The sequence below is a fragment of the Sitophilus oryzae genome, unplaced genomic scaffold, assembly GCF_002938485.1.
Source record: "Sitophilus oryzae breed Bouriz unplaced genomic scaffold, Soryzae_2.0 scaffold_1620_pilon_pilon, whole genome shotgun sequence".
NCBI classification, from domain to species: Eukaryota; Metazoa; Arthropoda; class Insecta; order Coleoptera; family Curculionidae; genus Sitophilus; species Sitophilus oryzae.
The window spans coordinates 3,666,676-3,692,078 of record NW_022146304.1 but is presented as its reverse complement, the minus strand read 5'-3'; the positions used below and the strand labels follow the sequence as shown (position 1 = coordinate 3,692,078).

Genomic DNA, 25,403 nt, shown 5'->3' with positions numbered 1-25,403 from the left:
ACGTTTATACTATTATGTCCAAAGCAACTTTTTTCCAAAGCCTACCATGACTTCACTGTATCATCGTTTCTTGTTCACTGTTATTAATATTTTAATTATTAGATATTAATACCTCTGGTATTATGGTATTCTGGTATTTCGTCGATTTTAAAATAAACTAACTGTTTCTACCTAATTTTTTGTTAGAATGGGCATAATTAAGAGGGCTACTGATAGCGTGTTGTAAAAATAAGGTAATTAAGGGCTTATTTTTTGGTATTTATTATAATTTTGCTAATATCTTCGGTTTGCAAGAAGATATCAAAATGCGGTTTTCGCTGACTTTTTAAGCTTTTACTACTCTTTACTATCAGCTAAAATTACATATACTATTGCATTTAATTTTTTTGAAAAAAACGCGTAATGTTTGTTAAATTGTAAGACAACGCCTCCTAGCCTCTACGTTCAAAAGCTTATTATTATTGTTTAGATGGTACAATATAGAGTAAGCAACGCTCTTTTAAACGAGACCTCGCTTGTTGGATTCCGATCATTCAGTCCATAGTTATTAATATTTAAATAAAAACAAATCTAACCTCCCCCCACCACTTTATTTTGGTATATAGGGGAAAATGGCTCGAACAAAAAATATTCAAAATTTACTGAAGATTATGAAGCTATTACTTATAGTACACCTTATCTAGGCAAAATTGTGTAAAAACTCCATTTTCCTATTTTTAGTTGCAGTTGCGCCCCCTAGCGGTCGTTCTACAAACTTGAAAATAATTTCCAGCAATTTCTCATAGCCTCTTTAGTTATAAATATTTTGTTTCCGTAAACTCTACGGCTAATACTTTCCGAGATACCGCCGAGAGCTATTCTTAGTGGGACACCCGGTACAATTTCAAGTGAGTGTGCTGCAATTTATATAGACATGACCAAGGGTCATCTGGGTCATGACCACTGTCAATACCAGTCTGAAAACAACAGGAAATTTCAGCAACTACAGACACGTAAAATTCCGTATCGCATGTATGGTTCAATCTCCATACGACAGAGTAGTCAAAAGCCAAACTATTTCGAAGGAAGCAGCGGTATTTTCCGAGGAAATTAAAGTATATGTAAATCCAAACTCCTTTTATAAGCCTAGCATTGACATAAAGCACAATAATTGAAACTCCGCATTAACGACCTGAATGACTTGATGATGCCGTGACTTCAGAATACGACTAGTGGGTGATATATGCCAAAAACATCGTGTAAATTTCAATATCCAAGATAATTCCAGTTTAAAACGATGCCGATGTTTAATTTCAATTTATATTTGTTATACGTATACAAATTCATAATTCAAAACAGAAAAGTCAAAAGTCGATACATTTGAAACGGCATTATTGACAGACAAACGCTAAAATCGCCAGAAGCAACCGGATAATTAGCAGAGATTAACAAAACCATTCATCAAATACATCGCCGAAGGGTAGAAAGGCTTCTAATTTGACAAATGAAAAGGGCGAAACAAGCTGCCATTAAACTCTGCTGCCATCTGACCAACAATTTATCAGCTTTATACTTATACCTATTCGTAAATACAAAGCTGAAATTGGAGCAATTTTTACTTACAAGTACATAACATTAATACGTTGGATTTCTTCGAATAAATAATTAATATTTTGATAAATACATTGAGTTTGAAACCTTTCGTTTTACAATAGCAAAATAAAACCTTAGTTTACCACAATAGGTACATCAAAACATTGGACGTGCGTTTCTCTGACCATCATCAATAATTTCAGGTTTAATAATCTGCTGAAAAATTTTAATTAGTCAAAACAATTATCGCATATTTTTTAGGAATATTAATTTGATCACATACGTACACTAAAAGAAACTATCAGCCGAACAAAAGAATACACACTTCCACTAGCCTTTATAGCCTTTGAAAAGGCTTCGACTCGATATATCCTAAGGCAGTAATAGAAGCCCTAGCGAAACAAGGTATTGACAGGCCTTATATAGAAACTCTCGCCAATATTATACAAAGAAGCCAAAGCAAGAGTAATGATATATAAAACAACCCCAGAGTTCCCAACAAAAGAGTACGACAGGGAGACGCAATATCCCAAAAGCTGTTTACAGGAACTTTAGGAGAAATCTTCCGTCAACTGGACTGGAAAAACAAAGGATTAAAAATAGATAAAAATATCTTAACCATCTAAGATTCGCTGATGACATAGTTCTAGTTGCTAGTAGTCCTGAAGCACAAGTTAATGAACTAGATACAGCCAGCAATAAAATGGGTCTCAAAATGAATTTAGCAAAAACGAAAGTAATGTACAACGAAGTGGTGGAAAGAAAAGACATTGAAATAAATAACACAACACTGGAAATAGTAGAAGAATATACATATTTGGGGCAACTAATAGACAGCTCTGGATCTCTGCTACCAGAAATCAACAGAATTAAGTTAGCAAAGAGTACTATGGAAGAATTCAAGCTGAGGCAACCTGGTATACAGACGGCTCAAAAACGTCAGAAGGCGTAGGAGCTGGAATAGTAGGGCCGAAACAAGGGAGATCCTTCCACGTAAGCCTTTCCAAGGATGTCACAATTTTCCAGGCAGAAATAACGGCAATCCACTATTGTGTAGAAGAAATAATAAGGCAACAAAGAACGAATCGTTCTGTGGCCATCTTCTGTCAAACAGCCAAGCGGCACTGTGTGTGTGCTCTAAATACTTTGGGCGGACGTAGCACTGTTACGTTGGCCTGGGTGCCAGGGCACGAGGGTCACAAGGGTAACGAAAAGGCAGATGAAAGGGCCAAGCAAGGCTCATCAATGCCATTCATAGGCCCAGAACCCTTCTGCGGCGTTGCAAAGGCAGTCACGAGAATGGCCACGGAACGATGGGTGGCCAACAAATCTCTAGAATGGTGGAGAAACTCGCCAGGGCAGAGACAGGCGAAAAGGTTTATTGTAGAACATTCGCCAAAATTCACGGTAGACTTGATAAGCAAGGACAGAAAGACAGTCAAAGCTGTAGTAGGTCTACTAACAGGGCATTGTAAGCTCAATAGGCATCTAAAGCTGATGGGATTGAAGACCGAAGCTATGTGTAGGCAATGATAGGCCATTGCCAAGGAGCTACATGGAGGGTTCAGTCTCCAAGTTGCTAAACTTTGTTAAAAGGATAGGACTGGAGAATGTAATCTAAGGATCAGAAGAGGACCACAATAGATCTGAGAAGGTCGCAGTGGATCAGGCCGAAAGCCACCTCTAAGAATCTAATCTAATCTAACTATGGAAGAAACTCAATCATATTCAAATTTAGAATGCCCCTTTATCTATAGAAGAAAACATTCGGACATCATAAGGAATCTACAGGTCGCACAACGCTCAATGGAACGAAGTATGCTGGGAATAACCAAGAGAGACCGTAAAAAATAGAGTGGATACGACAAAAGACCCAGGTAAGAGATGTCATCAACAGAGTCAAATCCTTCAAATAGGAATGGGCAGGACACTTGGCAAGGAGAACGGACAACAGATAGACCACAAAAATTACAGCTTTGTACCCACGAGGAATTAAGAGACCTAGAAGAAGACCGAACCTGAGATGGGACCATGATATTAGGAAATTAGGAGATAACTTGGGCCCGCATAGACAAGAATAGACAACTACAAAGAGAGTATGTGAGGGAGGCTAACCATAATTGGAAATGGTTGAATAAGCTGGAAATGATGATGATAATTATGATATTAATTTGAAAAATAAAACACCTTAAATTCCCTGAATTACGTGCAATAATAAGGTGCAATTCGGTACGAAATTCATGGTTTAAATCAAAATATGTAATATATTTTTTTAAAATTTGCGATAATTTATTTGAGTAGTGTATTTTCATGATGATTTTGATTTAACTTTCACACCGAACTCTTTGGTTATATCTAAGAATTATAAAATTGATTTGAACATTGTCCAAAAAGAGTGTTATCCAACTCTAACAATAACTTTCGGATGAATTCGGCATTGATTATAGAGTTTCTCAAATACGACCTTACTTAGTATGCTTACTGCATTAGTTTCTTTTCAATAGTAATATATTTGTTTTCAAAATTATAAAATATACATGAATGAACAAAATTATAAAAAAAATGAAGCTTTGGCTTATAATTTTATTTTTTTTTGTCTAAAACTCGACTTTTTTAATAGCTCTCACATTTTCTAGAAGGTATTTTAATGTCGGAAAGTACCTTGGATAAGAAACTTCACAAAGCTGTTTATATACCAGTAATTTATTCTCAAATTAATTGAGCAAGTCTACTGTAAACTTAATTAAAATCCCCATTAAAGAATATTTGATCTTTTACTAAACCGAGACTTTTTTTTTAATTAGTGTTTTTAATTTATAAGTAAACTACTTTAAACTTAATAAATAGATATAAAAGGATAGTGTTATTTTGGTTCATAATATCAAGATTTATAAGCGAAACTAAGTTGTAGGATTGTCAGTGTGCTTTAAATACAGGGTGTCCCAAGATTGCGTGGACATAGAACTACTACGTATTTTTGGAATCAAAATAAGTTTATTGGGTATAATTTACCTCTATACAAAAGTGCTTCATTTGTCCGCTAGAAGGCATCCAACTTTAAAAAAAACATATTTTTCCAAATATTTTAAGAACCGTTATTCCGATTTGAATGGAATTTTATGTGTCTATGCTTTGCTAAGTGCTTTAACATTTGACTTACACAAAAATCAAGAAAAAGTACGGGAAGGATGAAAACTACCCCCACCGCTACATAAAATTTAGTATAAGGCTGTATTCCAAGGTAATTAGTATAAGGCTGTTGCAAAATCAGGCGAACCAGACCGGTAAACTATGGTAAAGAGCGGTTCCTGAAAAACATCGGTTTAATACGGAACAGTTTGGTAAAATACTGGAAACGTCAAATGTTGACGTTTTCTAAATTTTAATACCTCTATTAAAAAATTTATCTTTTATGCATTTTTAATGTACATATTTTCTGCTTTTACGTTTGCTTCTTCTTTTCAATGGAGTATAATATTGAAAAGTACTTTATTAATAAACTGTTAAACTCGTTACATAGCTCAAGTAAAGATTTGCAGGTCCAATATTAAAACAAATCAATAATAAATAAATAAATCTAATCAATATTCATATTTTTATAGCTTACAAAACATTACACGATTACTTGTCTTGTTTTTTATGTTTTTTTTAATTTTTTTTTAACATTAAGAAACAATGGCTGCATGATAAGTTTAAATGGTCCTAAAAAGTAATTCTATTTAGTTAATGAAATTTATTTACCTTTACTGCCTACCTCCATTGCTTTTGGATGTAAATAAACAATAATATTAAACATTTTAGAAATTAAATGAGAATTTCACTCGAACTTCCAATATTTGCTTGATTTCTGTCAATAAATGACATTGATTGACAAACAAAACCAGAAAAACACCCTCTCGCGCTGGTTAGTTTGGTGACAGTTTCATAACCGAATTTTTGAGGAACCGTGTTCCGTAGTAAGAAAACTTTCAGGAAACCGATAGAAACGGAACATAAAACCATAACCAAGTTAAGCAACGGAATACACCCTAACTAATTTTCAACTCAACCGACGACCGATTTTTTTTTCGTAAAATGGCTCTGTCTCTCTGTCTCTTTAAAAAATATGCTACCGCGCATACTTGGAAAAACAATTTTTTTCCGAAGATGATTTCCAAAAAATGTTTTTTGTCACATCAAGCTATAGAGGCACATAAAATCTATTAGCTCTAAAAATCTTTCTAATAATCTAGTTGGCGAAAATATGGAATTTTATGTTAGTATCACAAATTATATTTGACAATGGCAAAAATCTTCGTAAAAATCAAATTTAAGGGCGACCATCTTTCAAATATTTAGTGTGTCTAAGAAAAAAATAAGATTGTTCCTGAAAAGAAAAACATTTTTCCCATTTTATATAATGTAGGAAAAACAAGAAAAATCTAGAGCTGAAAGAGTAATACGAATAAAAGTATGGCGTGTTGGCAGAGTCAACAAGCAAACCCCATTTTGCCACTTTCGGTATATCATAGGATTTTATTTACTTTGAGTTTTCGGCGTGTATTTGGAAATCTTTCCGAAAGTAGAATTTTATTCTACTAAAAGCTGCAACAGAAAAAATATTTCAATGTGACAGACATCGATTAAGTATTGAAACTAAAAGAATTTCCGACTATGCATAAAGAATATTTTTTATGAAAGTAAAAAAAATGGACCTAGGTTGTGTACATACCTTACACCATATTGCATGATATATACAAAGTGTGTGAAAACTAGAGCCTGTATTTTTCTACTAGTACAATATTTCAAAAAGAATACCCTTTAATGTTTAACATAAATTAAGGTATTATGTAATTACATTTCCGTATAATTACGTTTACACTGACGTTACACTGACGATGCAGCCATTACCGCCGAGACAGAGGATGATATTCAGACACACACACACACACACACAGCTTTATAGATTCTATCAGGTAAGCCGAGAATTAAATATAATTATCTCTAAAGAAAAAACTAGATGTAGAAAACAAAATTATTGAGCAAGTTATGATATGTCGACTACCTAACGGGAAAATACTACCAAGGAAAAGATATGTCGTACTACCATGATAGTTCAGTCATTGGAGATCAAAAAAAGCGCCTGCTTGGAAAAAAGTCCGAAAGTTTTGAAACTTTGCAGGTTTATAGGTTTTGGGGTCCCTAACTAAAATCCATAAAATGTACATTTCCAGACATGCCGCCGTCGCCGCCATCTTGCCAAGATGGCGACCAAAATAGGTATTTTGTGAATATCTCGAAAAGTATGCGTTTTTCGCGAAAATTTGAGGAGAGCAAAATTAAAGAGAATAAAATTTCCTATAAAAACGGTTTTATGAAAATTTTCGTTAAAGTCAACCGTTTAGGTACAAAATCCCTGGAAATTTAACAATTTTGCGTAAAATATGATATATTATGTATAGTCGATTTTCCAAAATTAAATGTCGATCAGGGTTCACTAAAACTGGTTTTAGTTTAGTTTCTTCAATTTTGTCATGAAACAGTGACGTATCATTAATTCGCTCATTAATTTATGAATCAATAATTGTCGTGCTGGACAGCATTCATTGCGAACTTACCACCAGGTTCAGCATTGGTCTGGTTGTACCAAAGATGCCGAAGAATGGGGTTGGAAGAAAACAAAAACAGGCATTACTCCAGTCACAATGTTGAAAAATCCAGTTCCAAAATCCCTATTGGCATTTTTATCCTGTAAATGTAAAACCAACAACTATGGTAAAGCCTGCGGATGCAGAAAAGCAGGGTTAAAATGTTCAATGATTTGTGCATAGAATGGGAAATCCTGTGACAACGGCACTGAAGTGTCACTCGACGAATCCGATGAAGAGGAGTTGGACTTGCCTGTAGATATCCCTCTGGCGGCTGAAGATGAAGAGTTGGACGAATTGAGAGACCTGCCTGATGAGCCCAGCACAGCAGATACGATCGACTTTGACATCAATGAGCCAGATCCGTCGGGCTTGTGCAGGTAAGTTAAATTTTTTAATTTATCTAGTGGAGTAGGCCTCCGGGGAGACCACGTTAAAATAAACGCGCCATATACTTTACCTCTTGGGTGGTGTGGACACGTACACATTTTCAATAATTAAAATTAATTATTCATAAATTAATGAGCGAATTAATGATACACCACTGTTTTATGACAAAATTGAAGAAACTAAACTAAAACTAGTTTTAGTGAACCCTAATCGACATTTGATTTCGGAAAATCAAATGTCAATTAGGGTTCACTAGTTGGGGTTGAAATTGTAAAATATTCAGGGATTTTGTGCCTAAACGATTGAATTTAGCGAAAATTTTCATAAAACCCTTTTATAAGAAATTTTATTCTCTTTATTTTGCTCTCCTCAAATTTTCGCGAAAAACGCATAATTTTCGAGATATCTTGGCAAGATGGCGGCGCCGGCGGCAAGTCTGGAAATGTGCATTTTATGGATTTTAGTTAGGGACCCCAAAACCTATAAACCTGCAAAGTTGCAAAACTTCTGGACTTTTTTCCAAGCAAAAATCCCCAATGACTGAACTATGATCCAGAGAAAGATCTGAGATCTGCCTAATAAACAGAGCAACGGCCATGTCAGGATGTCTGAGGCAAATAGTGTGGACCCATTCGAACAGACAACAAAATTAAAAATTATAAGACCTGTATCAGACCAATAATGACATATTATGGCATTAAAATCCGAAAGGAAACAAACAAAACCAAAAATATGTTAAGAGTCGCTGAAATGAAGAACCTAAGAACCACAATGGGGAAGACTAGAAGAGACAGAATTAGAAACGCCAAATATCAGACAACAATGTGGAATACAGGATGTAGTAAGATGGGGTAGGCAAAGAAAAAGACAATAGCTCGCACATGTAAAACGCATGGAAGAAAATCAGGCTACTACGCATAGCTCTTGACAGACCTAACCCATGGGTAAGAGACAGCCGGGAAGACCCCCAAGAAGATGGAAAGATAGATGGCAGTCCATCTCCCAAGAACTCCTACAGAAGCAGCCTTAAAAACAGATACTAGATCTCAAATAAGTAGAAGAAGAAGAAGATATACTTACATTTCCGATTTGTTAAGTAATTTCTATATGAAAAACAGATTTTTGTTTAATTTTATTTCATTCTTAGCTTCAATGTAAAATACCGAAAAAGAAGTTAATAATTATTGCTCAGATATTATTTCAAGACAATGACAATACAACTTGAATATTATACTTCAAATATAAACCTTATTTCTTGAAAATCTATAAGATCATTAAAACGAAATAATGAAACTGTTTCATTGTTATGTTCCTATTTTTAGGAATGGTATATATTTGCATGGGCGCCGGACAGGGGGGGCAAGAGGGGGCATTTGCCCCCCCCCTGGATCACTGAAACAATAAAAATAAAAGCTATCTTCTTACATCCATCTGTAAAAAAAATAATCATTATTATGAAATTGTTAGGTGTTACCTGTCAAATAATAAAAAATGTGGTAATTATTGGGAAAACTGGAAATCGTCCGATTTTCACCAAAATTGGTATACACACTATTTTGAGGTCGTAGATTACGAATCTTTTTTTTCTTGGCGGTCTCTTACCTTTTTCAGAAAAACGGAAAATTATTTCAACATTGAATTTTTCTTTATTTCGGCCCTATAAAGTAATAATTTCACTATATTTTCATTATATTATAGTTTATCTAAAAGCCACACTTGATTGGGGATAGAAAAGTGTCCAACATTTTACTGAAAAACACTTTTCTTAACAAAATGCAAAGAAAATTGAGACCAGATGGAAGTTTGACATTTGATATATCCTTCTTTCTCTCTCCTATGTAATAAGAGAGACAAATTTATTCTAGACCTAATCTAGAAATTTGAAAATTTACAACGTTGCCATATCTTCTATTTTTTCGGGTGATTACGGAATTTAAATAAATTACCTATTATGAGATCAACAATAATTAAATATACACCAATATCCACAAAATTACGCGGAAAAGTTTTGATTGCATTGGTTTTAACTTCTTTGCGGAGGAGGTTAATCTTTTCTTAGTTAATCTAATAATATAACAACAAAAGATTAACACCCTCTGCATGGAAGTTGTAACCAATGCAATCAAAACTTTTTCGTGCAACTTCGTGGGTATAAATAGTCAGATCTCGTTGGTAAAATAGCAGTTATGGGAAGGAGCCGTTCTTCTGGCGACCGCCTTTCGTAATTCCAGAATGAGCGAAAAAAACACGCTAAATTTAGGTTTAACATTGGCAACGTTGCTTTAAATGCCAGAAAGACATAAACTTACTTCGGGTTTCTCTTATTACCGATTCTGAACCGTCCTAGAACTGTGATGTGTATGCGCAGAAGGAAATATGAAGACATTACTTCATTTGCGCATGCGCTGCAGAGTTCTTGGACGGTTCAGAATCGGTAATAACAAGAACCCGAACAAAGCCATAATCTAACATTTTCAGATTGTTTACAAATTTATTTTAACAAATTTTCCTCTATTATGCATAGAATTGGTTAAAAAAGTAACAGAAAAGAGCAAAAACATTATTGATTATTGAATACCTAACAAAATATGTGCTAGAAAACCTTAAACATATGAGAAATTAAGAAAAATTCGATATTGAAATTATTTTCCGTTTTTCTCAAAAACGGTAAGAGACCGCCAAGAAAAAAGATTCGTAACGTTCAAATTCGTAATCTACGACTTCAAAATAGGGTGTATACCAATTTTGGTGAAAATCGGACGATTTCCAGTTTTCCCAGTAATTACCAAAAATGTCAATTTTTTATTCATTTTTACCTTGCCCCCCCCTAAATTTCATTCTTCCGGCGCCCATGTATATTTAGGTACACAAGGTAAGCATTTTTCATACCTATACGAAAAAATATAACTACAGGAAAAAAGGTAGGGGAAATCTTCAAAAGGAAATTTTGTTGATAGCATGTGACAAAAGTGTAATGGGTAAAAATATCGGTATCCTTTGTATTGTGTTTTGTATGTATCTGAATAATTGCATCAACTAAATCCTTTTAAATATTTAAAAAATCAGGAATAAAGTTAAAATTTATGTAACCACAATTTGTAATTATTTTTCTGTATAGCTTATGCAAAAATTCTTAGTTAGCCTTTGTTATGGATACCTCAGAAGTCTTTTCAATATTATTCATTAAAACATTACAAAGTTCAATAATGTTCAAATATGTTATACCCAAATTAACGTGACTTTTATTGCTTTTCAAAAAATAATATTTACTATGCAGAGGTACATACATCAAAGGCTAATATTTAATTTAACCTAAGTAATATTGTTTTTGAATAACAGTGTAATAATCCAAATTATACAGAAAATGTTTGTAATTTATTGAAATAAATTTAAATCTACCAGTACACTCAACAAATAAAGTATCATGTTGGCGTATATGATATTACACCAAAACAAAATTAAATTATTATAAAAATCATATAATTAAATTTAAAAATAAAATAATAATTAATTAAAAAACTTGTAATTAAAGCTAGAATAGATTTTGGTATATAATTTGGATTATAGAAAAATGTAAATATGTTGTTAGTAAATAAATGCAATAATATTTTTTAATTCTACCAAATAGCTTAAAATACCTATAGTCCTGAATGTGGTATTGGTATACCCTCTAAACAGGCAAAAACTTTAATGGTACTTTTCCTTTTATCTTCATTTGTTAAAGATTTTCTGAATAAAATATAATTTTGCAGAAAAATAGAAATTAATACAAAAGAGCTTGCTGTTTAGAAGGGATACAAGGAAGCACCTCATATACAGGGTGTTTCAAAACAAATGCGAAAAACTTTAGGGGGTGATTCCTTGTTCAAAATAAAGGGTAGTTTGCTTTATAAACGTTGGGTCAAAAGTCAACCATTAGGGAGATATCGCGGTACAAAGATGGCGGAAAAATAAAGTTTTTATGTTTTATCTTGAAAACGAAAAGAGATAGACTAATGAAATTTTATGGAAGCATTACTGTTATGAAAACACACTTTCAGGTAATTATTTTACTTTTTTAAAATGAGTGGAAGGGGTTGAAATAAACTACCCCTATCATTCTTGTTAACGAAATTTAAAGAAAGATCTTATCAAACACATGCAGATGCTTTAATTTGGATAGTTTAGTTTGTTTAGAAACTTTTTTACCTCTTGTGTTTTTTTGATAAAACTGACCGATTGGAAATTAAAAAATAAAATGTAAAGCATTACATGTCAGGACAAAAAACATTTTTAGATTAAGAATCTAGTGATAATAACGATAATAATAATCATCTAGATAATAACGTATTGCAGTAGAGTAATGTCAAATAAAATAATATTAGGAACATCCTAAAAAGTAACAGCGGCCGACTAGATTTTTTCTAAAAAAATTACAGCAGCCCACTAGATTATTTATCAGAAAATGTTTTTGTCCTGACATGTAATGCTTTACATTTTATTTTTTAATTTCAAATCGGTGAGTTTTATCAAAAAAATACAAGAGATAAAAAAGTTTCTAAACAAACTAAACTATCCAAATTAATTTTTTTGCATGTGTTTGATAAGATTTTTCTTTAAATTTCGTTAACAAGAATGATAGGGGTAGTTTATTTCAACCCCTTCCACTCATTTTAAAAAAGTGAAAACATTACCAGAAAGTGTGTTTTCATAACACTAATGCTCCCATAAAATTTTATTAGTCTATCTCTTTTCGTTGTCAAGATAAAAAATAAAAACATTATTTTTCCGCCATCTTTGTACCGCAATACCTCCCTAATGGTTGACTTTTGACCCAACGTTTATGAAGCAAACTACCCTTTATTTTGAGCAAGGAATCACCCCCTGAAGTTTTTCGCATTTGTTTTGAAACACCCTGTATATATCTTCATTATCCCAATGAAAATTAATGAGTCTATTAACAATAAATAAGGTCAAAAATATGTCGTAGTAGGTATATCATATCAAATAAATAAAAAAAAAATTCTGCTATTTACCATTTTACTTTTGCCCTGATAATATAATTATTACTATAATTGGTAATAGGTATGTATTATCATCAAAAGATTTTACAGTTTATGCACATCTTCTTATTCGTCACTTTTTAAGTGGTGAAATCCTGAGCGAAGTGGTGAGTTTTTTATAGGTATTTATCTGCTGAAACAACAAAATATTTAATGGACAGAAACTTTAAGGTCCATTTGGTATTAAATCTTTATGATGATTCAGGGTGTAAATAACTGACTGCGCAAGATATAATTCCATTATGAAAATATGGAGATTTTTTCAAAAAGTTTGAGTAGATTATTATACAGATCATAATTAGCCATTATATTAAAAAAATCCATACCGGTAAATAAATGTCACATATCGAGCTTGGTGACCGTTATAAGAATAAAAATTGGCGCCGGGAGGCACGTATAGCCGCCCATACTAAAATATGTTAATAAAAAGTTGGTAGGCAGTTTTTTTAGTTTCAAAGTAAAGGAATTTTTCCAATTTTTTTTTATTTCAAAAACTGCGACTTTGACTGATTTTGATGTTATTACAAATTTTGTTGCAAATATTATTCCTAATCTTAAATTGAAAACCGCGTTTCGCTAGCTACTGTAATTTTGGAGTTACGATTTTTTAAAATTTTTAACCCCCTCCCATACCCCCTTACCAACCCCCCACCCCCACCAAAAACTAATGGTCAGATTCTCGGGTGCCACAGTATTTTTGAGCCAAATTTGGTTAAAATCGGTTTAGCGGTTTTTGAGTTATCGTGTTACAGACAGACGGACAGACAGACACCATGAAAATATTTTGTATTTAGGTCATTTATGATCCAAATAACTAATTTTGAGTGAAATTAAAAAACTTTTTTTTGCCGATCTTAATAGCCTACCATAATACCTGTTGGTATGGTCGGCTAAACATTTTATTTATTAATTTTTATTTAAAATTTTCATTTTATGTAAAACGAAATAGAAAAACGACTAACCAAGTTACAAAATTTGCGTTACAATTTTCCATTGTTGTCAAAACGAATTATACTAATAACCTAACAGTACGCAAATGTTCCTAATCCCAATCCCAATCCTGTTTGATCCCCAGCAGGAATGTAAAGTAAGCGCATTAGCCCATTTATCGTACAAGATCGGGCGTTCTCGAATTTGCAAAGCGAATTATTATTTATAGACCCAGTTTAACAATCTCTGAACGGTTATTTGAAGTATTGGACTATTAACATACCAAACTTCATTTTAGACTTATAGCTATCATTAATCTAACATGAGTCCATGCTGGAGAACGTAAATAGCATCTTGCGAATAATATTTCGAATGATTTTAACAATATACAGGGTGAGTCTCAAATAAGTGGAAATATTTTATAGGTAGCCATATTTCGACCCCAGAAACACGATTATTAGGTTTTTTTCAAGAAGAATTTTTTGGATTTTTTTTTGTTTTCAGTTAAAAAACATAATTTATTGATAATATGGCAACATAGGTAGTAGATTACAAGAAAGAAAACCCAAAAAAGATCCAGTGGTTTTGAAAATTTAAGCAAAAAAAAATTTTTTCGAAAATCTTCAAAGTAAAAATGTTAGTTTTTAGGGCCTGATTGTGCAAAGGATGTTGTTTTGTTAATTGACACATTCAAACTGTCCTGATGATGGGAATAAAATTCTCGAGAGCTTTTATTTTTCTTAATCTCTTCTTTACAGCAACAATTTTCTGTGATTTTTCTAAGGCGTTCGATTGTGTAAATCATAAGATCCTAATTAATAAACTGCAGCACTATGGGTTCAGGGGATCATCTCTCGAATGGTTTAAGTCGTATCTGAGCAACAGAAGTCAACTTGTGAGGGTGGATACCACGTTGTCTTCTAGCAAGCCGATAGAATGTGGAGTACCACAAGGCTCAGTACTAGGCCCTAAATTTGTTTCTTCTTTTTATTAACGACATTGCTAACATAAACATCAGTGGCAAAATATGTCTTTGCGGACGACACTAGCTTCACTTTGGAGCAACAAGGACATCGCGGCACTTCATAGGATTATATCAAATGACTTAATCACCATTAAATCTTGGTGCGATTCGAACCTCCTGAGTCTCAACATTTCGAAAACTAAGGCTTTGTCGTATAAAAACCTCGTTGCAGCCTTTTATATTTGAAAAATTAGTACACATGTATTTAGTAAAGGATAGCTTTTACAATTTTGTTAATGTTGAAATATTATTAACCCACCAATAAAAAATATTTCTTGAAAATGTCACAAGGATTGTATTTGACGTCGTAAAATCCGTAAAATTCTTAGGGGCTTGTTGGGGACAATTCTCTGAAATGGGACATACATATCGAAGCTTTGTCGAAAAATTGAGCTCTGCCTGTTTTGCATTAAGGTCTGTTTCTAAGGAGCTTAACTTGTCAGTGATTCTAGAACTGTTTATTATGCACTTTTTTTTTACCACCTCAGGTATGCCCTTCCATTCTGGGGTACGTGTTGTGCGGCTCATTTTTTCCCAAATTTTCAAGCTTCCAGAAGAGAGCTGTTCGATATTCACTGGGACTAAACAGCAGAACTCATTGCCGGGACTTTTTAGAGAATTGAAAATATTGACTCTTCCTTCCTTATTTATATTTGAATCCGTTTGCCTAATACGTAAACATGTATCAGCTTCTCAAGAAAGGCCATCTCACACTTATCCACTCAGGAACGCGGAGCAAGATCTTTATCTACCTACCCCACGCTCAGAGTTAGTTAAAATTTCAAAATTATACTAATAATCCCAACAGTACGTAAATGTTCCTAATCCCAATCCCAATCCTGTTTGATCCCCAGCAGGAATGTAAAGTAAGCGCATTAGCCCATTTATCGTACAAGACCGGGCGTTTTTTTTCATTTCGCAAAGCATTGAACTCTTTATTTACTAGACAAAGCTTTCTACGCCGTAAATGAATTATATTTGAATTGAAAATCGAACTTGATCTTGAAAACACTGGTCTAATGTTTCTAACATATTTACTAATGAGATCGAAATTAATTTATTTAGAGGTCATTGATATTTTGCTATAAACTGGCTAAATATTTTTGAATATTATTTTATAGGTTTTTTTATTCTTTGACATTGTAAACATTTATATTATGTTTATTTTAACAATAAGACTGACAATATTATTTGTATAATGTTTTGTATTATCTTTTGTTTGTTTGTTTGTGTACCTTGTTTTTTTTTACTTTGTTTGTTAGTTTACCTTTGTCCACAAATTGAAAAATTTTTTGACAATAAAGGCATTTATTTATTTATTTATTTATTTATTTAACTTAGTTACCACTAAACCTGTTGTTTTTTTAAAATAATTAATGTAATAGTTTTTGTCTAAAATTGAATACAGTATCAAATTTTATTTAAAATTATACTAAATGTATCCTTAAAAAAATAAATGTTTAACATTCAGCGTATAAAAACTAAAACATACCTTTTAGCATGCCTACATCATTAATTATTTATTTAGTTAACGTTAATTATTTAGATCATTTTGGACATTAATTAAATGTTTTTGTTTTTGTACAGATACCAAACATCTTTTTGCTACTGCGGTAATTATAAACGTTTAAATTTAATTAATATAATTAACATACAAAAAAGAGCAATTTGCTACAATAATTCAGGAAATAATTTTCAGTTCAGAGATGATAAGTTTTTTTGACATTTTGTTTCAAAATTACTGCTTTATTAAAATTATTTTTTACTATATTGTATTTGGTTCAAATGAATTTTATTTATTCATATTGTATATATGTAGCGAATCGTATATTTAAGTTTCTACAAAAAGTTCTAGGCAGAAACAATAAATATTTTTCTAAAAAAATATACCTACTATATTTTTGACCTTAATTATTGTTTATCAACACATAAAACTCCCCACAAATAACATTTAGAAACATAAAATTACAATAAATACCTTCCGTCTCCGAGCAGGCGGTACTATAAAGTATGTGGTGACGCAGTGATCTCGTAAATACTGATTTCTGGAAGCTCCGTTACCTGGTTCCACGTCGTACTCTCCTCCCAGATAATCCAAAGTTGCTTGAGTTATGTGTACTCTCCTGGAAAGAGATAATTTAACCATCATTTATTATTATGGGAGACGTATCGATACACAACATATAATTTTTGTAAATAGTTGTTGAATAGTAAATTTACTGATCAAAATAAAGCTTGATTTTCATGCATCCGTTATGCGATGATACGATGATACGATATTAATTTTATTGGTTGAATTTCAAGACTTCGATTGGTTAGAAACCTACACAGTTTTTAAATTTATTGCATTTTTATGCCTCCGTTCATCATTCATAACGATTTTGCTGTTTTACTTATAGTCTAAAAGCTAGCATCGTTTTCGAGAGAGAATTTTAAGAAAGCTGGTTCTTATACAGGGTGTTTCAAAACAAATGCGAAAAACTTCAGGGAGTGATTCCTTGTTCAAAATAAAGGGTAGTTTGCTTTATAAACGTTGGGTCAAAAGTCAACCATTAGTCAACCATTATCGCGATACAAAGATGGCGGAAAAATAATGTTTTTATGTTTTATCTTGAAAACGAAAAGCGATAGACTAATGAGATTTTCTGAAAGCATTACTGTTATGAAAACACACTTTCTGGTAATTTTCTCACTTTTTTGAAATAAGTGGAAGGGGTTGAAATAAACTACCCCTATCATTCTTGTTAACGAAATTTAAAGAGAAATCTATTAAACACATGCAAAAAAAATAATTTGGATAGTTTTGTTTCTTTAGAAACATTTTTATCTCTTATGTTTTTTTGATAAAACTCACCGATTTGAAATTAAAAAATAAAATGTAAGCATTACATGTCAGGACAAAAAACATTTTTAGATAAAGAATCTAGTGGGCTGCTGTAATTTTTTTAGGAAAAAATCTAGTCGGCCGCTGTTACTTTTTAGGATGTTCCTAATATTATTTTATTTGACATTACTCTACTGCAATACGTTATTATCTAGATGATTATTATTATCGTTATTATCACTAGATTCTTAATCTAAAAATGTTTTTTCATAACTTATTATTATATTAATTTCTAATTCAAATCCACATTTATTTAGAATAATTTATTAACGAACACAATTAAGTATGTTTACATTTTATTTTTTAATTTCAAATAGTGAGTTTTATCAAAGAAAATAAGAGATAAAAAGTTTATAAACAAACTAAACTATCCAAATTAAAGCATTTGCATGTGTTTGATAAGATTTTTCTTTAAATTTCGTTAACAAGAATGATAGGGGTAGTTTATTTCAACCCCTTCCACTCATTTTAAAAAAGTGAAAAAATTACCAGAAAGTGTGTTTTCATAACAGTAATGCTTCCATAAAATTTCATTAGTCTATCTCGTTTTGTTTTCAAGATAAAAAATAAAAACATTATTTTCCGCCATCTTTGTACCGCGATATCTCCCTAATGGTTGACTTTTGACCAAACATTTATGAAGCAAACTACCCATTATTTTGAACAAGGAATCACCCCCTGAAGGTTTTCGCATTTGTTTTGAAACACCCTGTATATACAGAGTGGTCGGAAATGTATTCCGGAAACTTCGGCAGCATATTCTGCAGATAAAAATAAGTAAAAAAGTTCGTATAAATGTATGTCCTAAAATGCTTGGTTTCGGAGATACAGGGTGTAGAAGTTTCATTTTTATTTCGATTTTTTCCAAATAATTTCTGAAGTAACGTAAATATTTTTATGAAAATTGGTATCTAGGTGTTTTTTGACATGAGAAATGTGATTTTGATGTCAATATGACTCTTACTAGTAGAGGGCGCCACCTACATATTTTTTAACTGGTTTGAAGAGTAATAACTTTTGGTCCGTACCTGTATAAAACTACTGAGTAAAAAAATATACATTTACGACGTTTTTTACGTGAAAAAGACCTCTTGGTAAAAATCGCTACGAGTAATGGTTTTCGAGATATTTGGAATCGAAATTATCAATACCTGTCATCATCGACATAAATTAAACATGTTGACTAAATAATTATTAGACTGAAATCATAAATTTGAAATGTTTTTGTGCCAAAATTTCAACAGAAACTGTTTTATCATCATTTTATGCAGAAAAATTTATGATTAATTTAAAAAAATAAAAATTTTCAAAATTTATTATTTCAGTGAAATAAGTATCTACTTAACGTGTTTATTTTTCATCAATAATGACATGTATTGACTATTTTCATTCTAAATATCTTAAGAACGGTTGCTCTTAGCGATTTTTACAAAGAGATATTTTTTACGTAGAAAGTGTTGAAAATGTATATTTTTTCGCTCGATAGTTTTATACAGGTACGGACAAAAAGTTATTACGCTTCAAAACAGTTAACACATATGTAGGTGGCGCCCTCTACTAGTAGGAATGATATTTACATCAATCAAATTTCTCATGCCAAAAAACACCCAGACACCAATTTTCATCCAATTATTGACGTTACTTCAGAAATTATTTAGAAAAAATCGAAATAAAAATGAAACTTCTACACCCTGTATCTCCGAAACCAAGCATTTTAGGACATACATTTATACGAACTTTTTTACTTATTTTTATCTGCAGAATATGCTGCCGAAGTTTCCGGAATACAATTCGGACCACCTTGTATATATAATATATCTTTTGCTATGCTCTCCTGAACAGAGTGCGGACCGTCTGGCTGCTGGTAGACGTTGAGTTCACTACTACACATCATATCTGTATTCAACATCTGTTCACTACTGCGCATCACAAATTCGACCTGTATTTCAGTAACTAAGGCAAGACAAACATATGTGTAGCATATTTAGTTTCATAAAAAAGTATCAAAGTAATGTGAAAATCGCATCATTGTATCTTCCTATTCTTCCTCTCTACTCATAAACGACAAATCCTATAAACCAGACGAAAATTGAATACCGTGTACAGATGTGATGCGCAGTAGTGAACCGAGTAGTTTACCGGCAGCCCTACGGCCCGCACTTTGGTCAGGAGAGCACAGGAGAGCATAGCAAAAGATATATTAATAAGAACCAGCTTTCTTAAAATTCTCGTTTTCCTGATGTTGTTCTTGTACTATTATATTTTTATTAAGGTTGAAAATGTATTATTTAATCTATAATTTTAATTAATAAACATTACATTTGACAATATTTAAGTTGTTTTTATTTTTTAAAGGAATACACTTAAGTGGCACCAGTAAACCGGGCGCGTTTTTTTATAGTGCTTAAGAGTTATACTCTACTTCTTCTAACTATCTCAATCACTCACCCTGGTTCACCTCCGGCTTCCATATTATTGGCCAGCGTGACATCGTTCGACCAGACGTCGTACTGCCACTTGCGGAGTCCTAGTACCCCGCACAGCACCCGCCCCGAATGGATGCCCACGCGCATGTTGAGCTGGACATCGGTGGCCTCGACCACGCTTGCTATAGCGTCGATCATGTCCAGGCCCATCTCTACGGTGCAGTGGGCGTGGTCGGAACGAGGCTCGGGCAGGCCCGAGACGCAGTAGTAGCAGTCGCCGAGGATCTTGATGCGCAGACAGTGGTTGTCCTGGAAAATAAAGAAAGACTGGATTGAGACTTGTTTTAGATGTTGAAAGTTTTGACAAATAAATTAAATATAAAGAAAGGAAGGCTATGCTGAGGTTTTTTTACCGTTCTGGAATGTTTCGGTACCTAGATCGGCTTTGCCTTAAATAACCTACTTTAGATTCACAAACCTAATATATTAACTACTTAGAATTCCTAGTATACCGACGGCTAAAAGTTATATTATAATATAGAGATATTATAGAGAGACTAGTGTTATTATTACCAATGCCTGATACAAAAGCTGTTGTAGAATTTGGCCTCAGATGTTCTGGTGACAATAAAAATCTATCAACTACCAGATTCAGATTCAAAACTTAAGTCTGAGACATAGTTCAAAAGGTTCCTATTGACAATTCTTCGTATTGAAGAAATAAAACCGCACTTGGTTTTCTATTATCTTTTGAAATAGATCAAACACCTCTATTACCACACATTGTCAGTGAGACTAAGACCCTGGTCGATGACGACGACTGCAGAATCTACGCTTTTTCAACTATGGTTAAGAACAAGCTCGATATTGTTCTGCTAGATAGAAGGTCGCGCATAATTTTAATCATTGCGTTTTCTGATCGGGTAGAGACAGCATAGTGGTAAAAACAAGATAAATGAAGTAAGTACATCTTGCTGATTCGCGAGTTATTTATTTCTTTATTTCTAAAAATTTCTAAAATTTCTTTCTTTTAATCTTCGGAATCAACCACCCCTCAACTCCCTTCTTTTTATTTATTAGTATCAACTGCGCTGTTTTCTATCTTGTGCTTAGCGAGTTACACATGCCATGGAAGGACGGACGGAATCTATACCTTTTAGGAATTTTAGGGCTTGTAAACATGTGTATTTCTAAGCCGTAGGCTGTGTCTCGCTAGCTCGTGAGTTCGAATTTGAATTCCCTTGAATTTTTACTCCCAGCGCGCGTAAAGAAGTTTCACTTCAAAAATGAGTTCACCCAAGATATAGTCATTGTACTATCAACTTTATTTATAAATCTTACGTTAATCTTCTCTCTTCAAATATTAGATACCAAATTAATTAAAATTGCTTGTTATTATGCAAATAAGTATTAAAAATTGCAACTGTAATCGTCTGCATAATTATATGACCCAGTCTAGTGTAAAACGGTTTAATAATAAACCATAACTAAGATCAAGTTTACGACAATAGAAAAAAGGAACATTAGCAACAATTAATCTTTAGTTCACGCTATATTGTATGTTAATAATCTAAGCCGACTATTGCTTATATAATTGAGACGCATAATAACATTACCACCTTGAATAGTAAGCCATCAACTTGCAATAAGAAGAGACATGACGTCATATTACTGTATGTTTAAAAGGTTAAAAATGTTATGTTTAAAAGGTATGCTTAAATATTACTGTATGTTTTTCAAAGATTTTTGGAAAAATAAATTATATTCGTCTATCAACGTAGAATGTAGAATAAGTAGCATACAGTCCCAGGGCTTTGACAAAAACCAGTATCTAAGACGGTTTTACAGAGGGTACTCCTCCATCTCCTCATAATGAGATATATTTATGATAACCGTGTAGCATTTTAAAAGAAAATTTATATTTAAAATTAGGTTAAAGTAGAATTGGCATACCTACAACCAAACTTATATGGAATCACTCTTTATTTCTGACTAAATTTCTTACAAGGAAAAACATTGGTATACAACTTTAAGATAAGGCTTTTTTGTTGTAAATATACATGATAATAAAGAACAAACGACTGCTGCGATTTATTTTCTTTTGAATTTTGTGTTCAGTAGTAAAATCACGATTGCCTGGTAATTTTCATTCGATTAAAAAAAAATAAAAAAATGCTTTAAGTTAGATTAACAGATGTACAGGGTGGGTCAAATTCGACGCTTTTAAATGGAAACATCCTTTTGTATAGGAGATAGACGAAAACTAATATCGGTGTCTGGAGCTCAATTTTTATCAAAAACATGATGGTGAAAACCGCACATCAATATTTGTTACCGTTTCGTAGTTATGGGGTGTTTTTCAAAAATGTGCATTTTTAACAAATCGCTATAACTTTTTTCCTATGGAAGATTTTGTATTTCTATAAAGACATTTCCAAAGCATCTTTTTACGTACAATTTAATGGTTTAAGTATAATTTTTTTAAAATTAATAATTTAAGAGGTATCAACAGAAAAATTGATTTTTTATTTGGGACACCCTCTATATTTTTAATTAACTGAAAAGAATTTAAAATTACCTTTCCAAAAATATAGCACACTTGATATTTTGTTATAATCCCCTTCGAAATACAGAATTTTTAAAAGTTCGCCACTTTTAACTAATAGGCTTTGGACCCCTTATTGATATGCCCTTAATGGAACTCGAAAACATATTTTTCCAGCAAGACGACGCACCGCCTCTGAACGCTGAAGTTATCAGCAAATTTTTGCAGCCAATATCAAGAATAATTGAATAGCTAACCAAGATCCCAGCCATCGAGGCCGTCTGACTTAGTGCCCATGGATCTAATCCTATGGATATATTTGCGGAAGAATAAAGGTTCCTTATTCTTCCGTATAATCTAGACAAGAATTAGAAATACTTAGCAGTTATGAGAGGGTATCTTTCACCCCCACTGAGTTAATGAATTCCGCGAGAAATGTTCAAAAATTGCCCCATCTGTCCATAACAGAAGATGGTCGTTATGTCGAACACCTGTAGCAAAACCTCATGTCTTGGTTTGCTATTTATTTTTATAGTTATTAGATATAGTTTAAATGTGTTGATGTTGGTTAAATATATTTTAAATTGTTATAAAATTCTGCATCTCTCATAGCAAATATTATTTTCGTTTTAATTGATGCTCACAGCTAATATTTTTTGGCAATAGAGCCGGTGCCATTCAAAGCCCACTTATTAAAAGCGGGCGAATTTTTATATACTCTATATCTCGAAGAGGAATCGAGCAAAATGTCAAGTGTGTTATATTTTTGGAAAGGTAATTTTAAATTATCTTCAATAAATTAAAAATATACAGAGTGTCCCATATAAAAAATCATATTTTCTGTTGATAATTCTTAAATTATTAATTTAAAAAAAATACACTTAAACCATTAAATTCTACGTAAAAAGGTGCCTTGGAAATGTTTTCATAAAAATACAAAATTTTCCATAGCAAAAAAGTTACAGCGATTTGTTAAAAATGCATATTTTTGAAAAACACCCTGTAACTCCGAGACGGTAACAGATATCGATATGCGGTTTGTTTTCACCATCTTGTTTTTGACAAAAATTGAGCTCAGACACCGATATTAGTTTTTGTCTATCTCCTATAGAAAAGGATGTTTCCATTTAAAAGCGTCGAATTTGACCCACCCTTTACAGAGGGGAAGAATTAGAGCCCTCATTGAACAAAGAATCCCCTAAAGAGACGTAGCAGAGATAGTAGGCATTACCCAGGGTATAGAAAACATATGCAAGGTACTTATTAGGAACACACAAGAACAGGCCCAGACAAAGTCGTCAAAGAATCACAACTGAACAACAAGACAGCACTGTGTGCCAAATTGCTAGAAGAAATTCCAATGTTTCTCATCCACAGCTACGAAGACAACTTCTGGTAGCTACAGGTGTGGACGTTTCAGTTGAAAGCATAAGAAAAAGGCTTCGTGCTCGAGGGTTGTACAGCAGGAGAGAGTTACGGATCCCACAGTTACCTCGGCAAAATAAAATTGGCCGGCTAAATTGACGCCTTCAACATCAAAACGGGACAACTGAGAATTGAAAAAAATGTTCTTTTTCGGATGATACCAGAATAGACCTAAGATCAGATGAGCCATCGAAACTCCAGGCTGCCAAATATGTACCCATATACAGGGTGGTCCGAACTGTCTGCCGGAAACTTGGGCAGCATATTTTGCAGATAAAAATAAGTAAAAAAAGTTCGTATAAATTTATGTCCTAAAAGGCTTAGCTTCGGAGATACGGGGTGTAGAAATTTCATTTTTATTTCGTTTTTTTCGAAATAATTTCTGAAGTAACGTCAATATTTTGAAATTGGTGGCTAGGAGTTTTTTGATATGAGAAATTTGAGTTGATGTCAATCTGATTCCTACTTGTAGAGGGCGCCACCTACGTATCTTTTAATTGGTTTGAAGAGTAATAACTTTTTGTCCTTACCTGTATAAAACTACTGAGTAATAAAATATACATTTACGACATTTTTTACGTAAAAAAGGTCTCTTGGTGAAAAGAAATTATAAATTTGGGAAGTTTTTATTTTTTTAATCATAATTTTTTCTTGATGAAAAATGACAAAAAAACAGTTTCTGTTAGACTTTTGGCACAAAAACATTTCAAATTTATGATTTCAGTCTAATAGCTATTTAGTCAATATGTTTAATCTATGTCAATGATGAGAGGTATTGATAATTTAGATTCGAAATATCTCGGAAACCATTACTCATAGCGATTTTTACCAAGAGACATTTTTTACGTAAAAAACGTCGTTAATGTATATTTTTTATTCAGTAGTTTTATATAGGTGCGAACAAAAAATGATTACACTTCAAACTAGTTAAAAAATATGTAGGTGGCGCCCTCTAAAAGTAGGAGCCATACTGATATCAAAATGAAATTTCTCATGTAAAAAAACTACCAGACACCAGTTTTTATCCGAAAAAATATTGACGTTTTTAACGAAAGTTTCCGGAATACAGTTCGGACCACCCTGTATAAAGGAGGAACTCAAATGAATGTTGTGGGGACAAATAATATCTCCACTGTTACTACTTCAACAAACTTTAATGGATCAGATGTAGGTATGTTGATTCAGTGCTAGAACCAATCGTTAGTCTTTGGAGAGCTGCAATTGAGGATAATTATAACTTCATGTGCGATAGTGCACCTCCTCATACCAGCAGAGTGACTAGAGAATGTCTTAAAACGGAAAATGTCATAGTTTTGGACTGGCCTGCATGTTCACCAGATCTAAACCATATCGAACACTTGTGGGACCAGCTCAAAAGAAGGGTTAGAGCTCGTCGAAACAATCCAGGAAATCTGGCACAGCTTATTGATGCAGCATTAGTAGAATGCGAAAGCATACCCCAAGACAACGTAATAAGAAGCATGCCAGCACGGCTTAAAGCTTGCATACGGGCTAGAGGTGGCAACAAGGATTATTAA

General features: G+C 32.8%; 1 protein-coding gene across 5 annotated transcripts in view; it reads right to left on the bottom strand.

Annotated features, from left to right (window-relative positions):
- The window catches only part of LOC115880233 (Ca(2+)/calmodulin-responsive adenylate cyclase-like), a 549,269-nt gene that overhangs the window by 62,458 nt on the left and 461,408 nt on the right, over positions 1–25,403 (bottom strand). For all 5 annotated transcript variants that reach the window (XM_030897392.1, XM_030897391.1, XM_030897393.1 and 2 more), the window contains exons 8-9: positions 19,918–20,204; positions 16,564–16,708 (exon numbers count right to left, since the gene is read on the bottom strand). In XM_030897392.1, the coding sequence (XP_030753252.1) occupies positions 16,564–16,708; positions 19,918–20,204 (432 nt within the window). The remainder of the gene's footprint in view (positions 1–16,563; positions 16,709–19,917; positions 20,205–25,403) is intronic.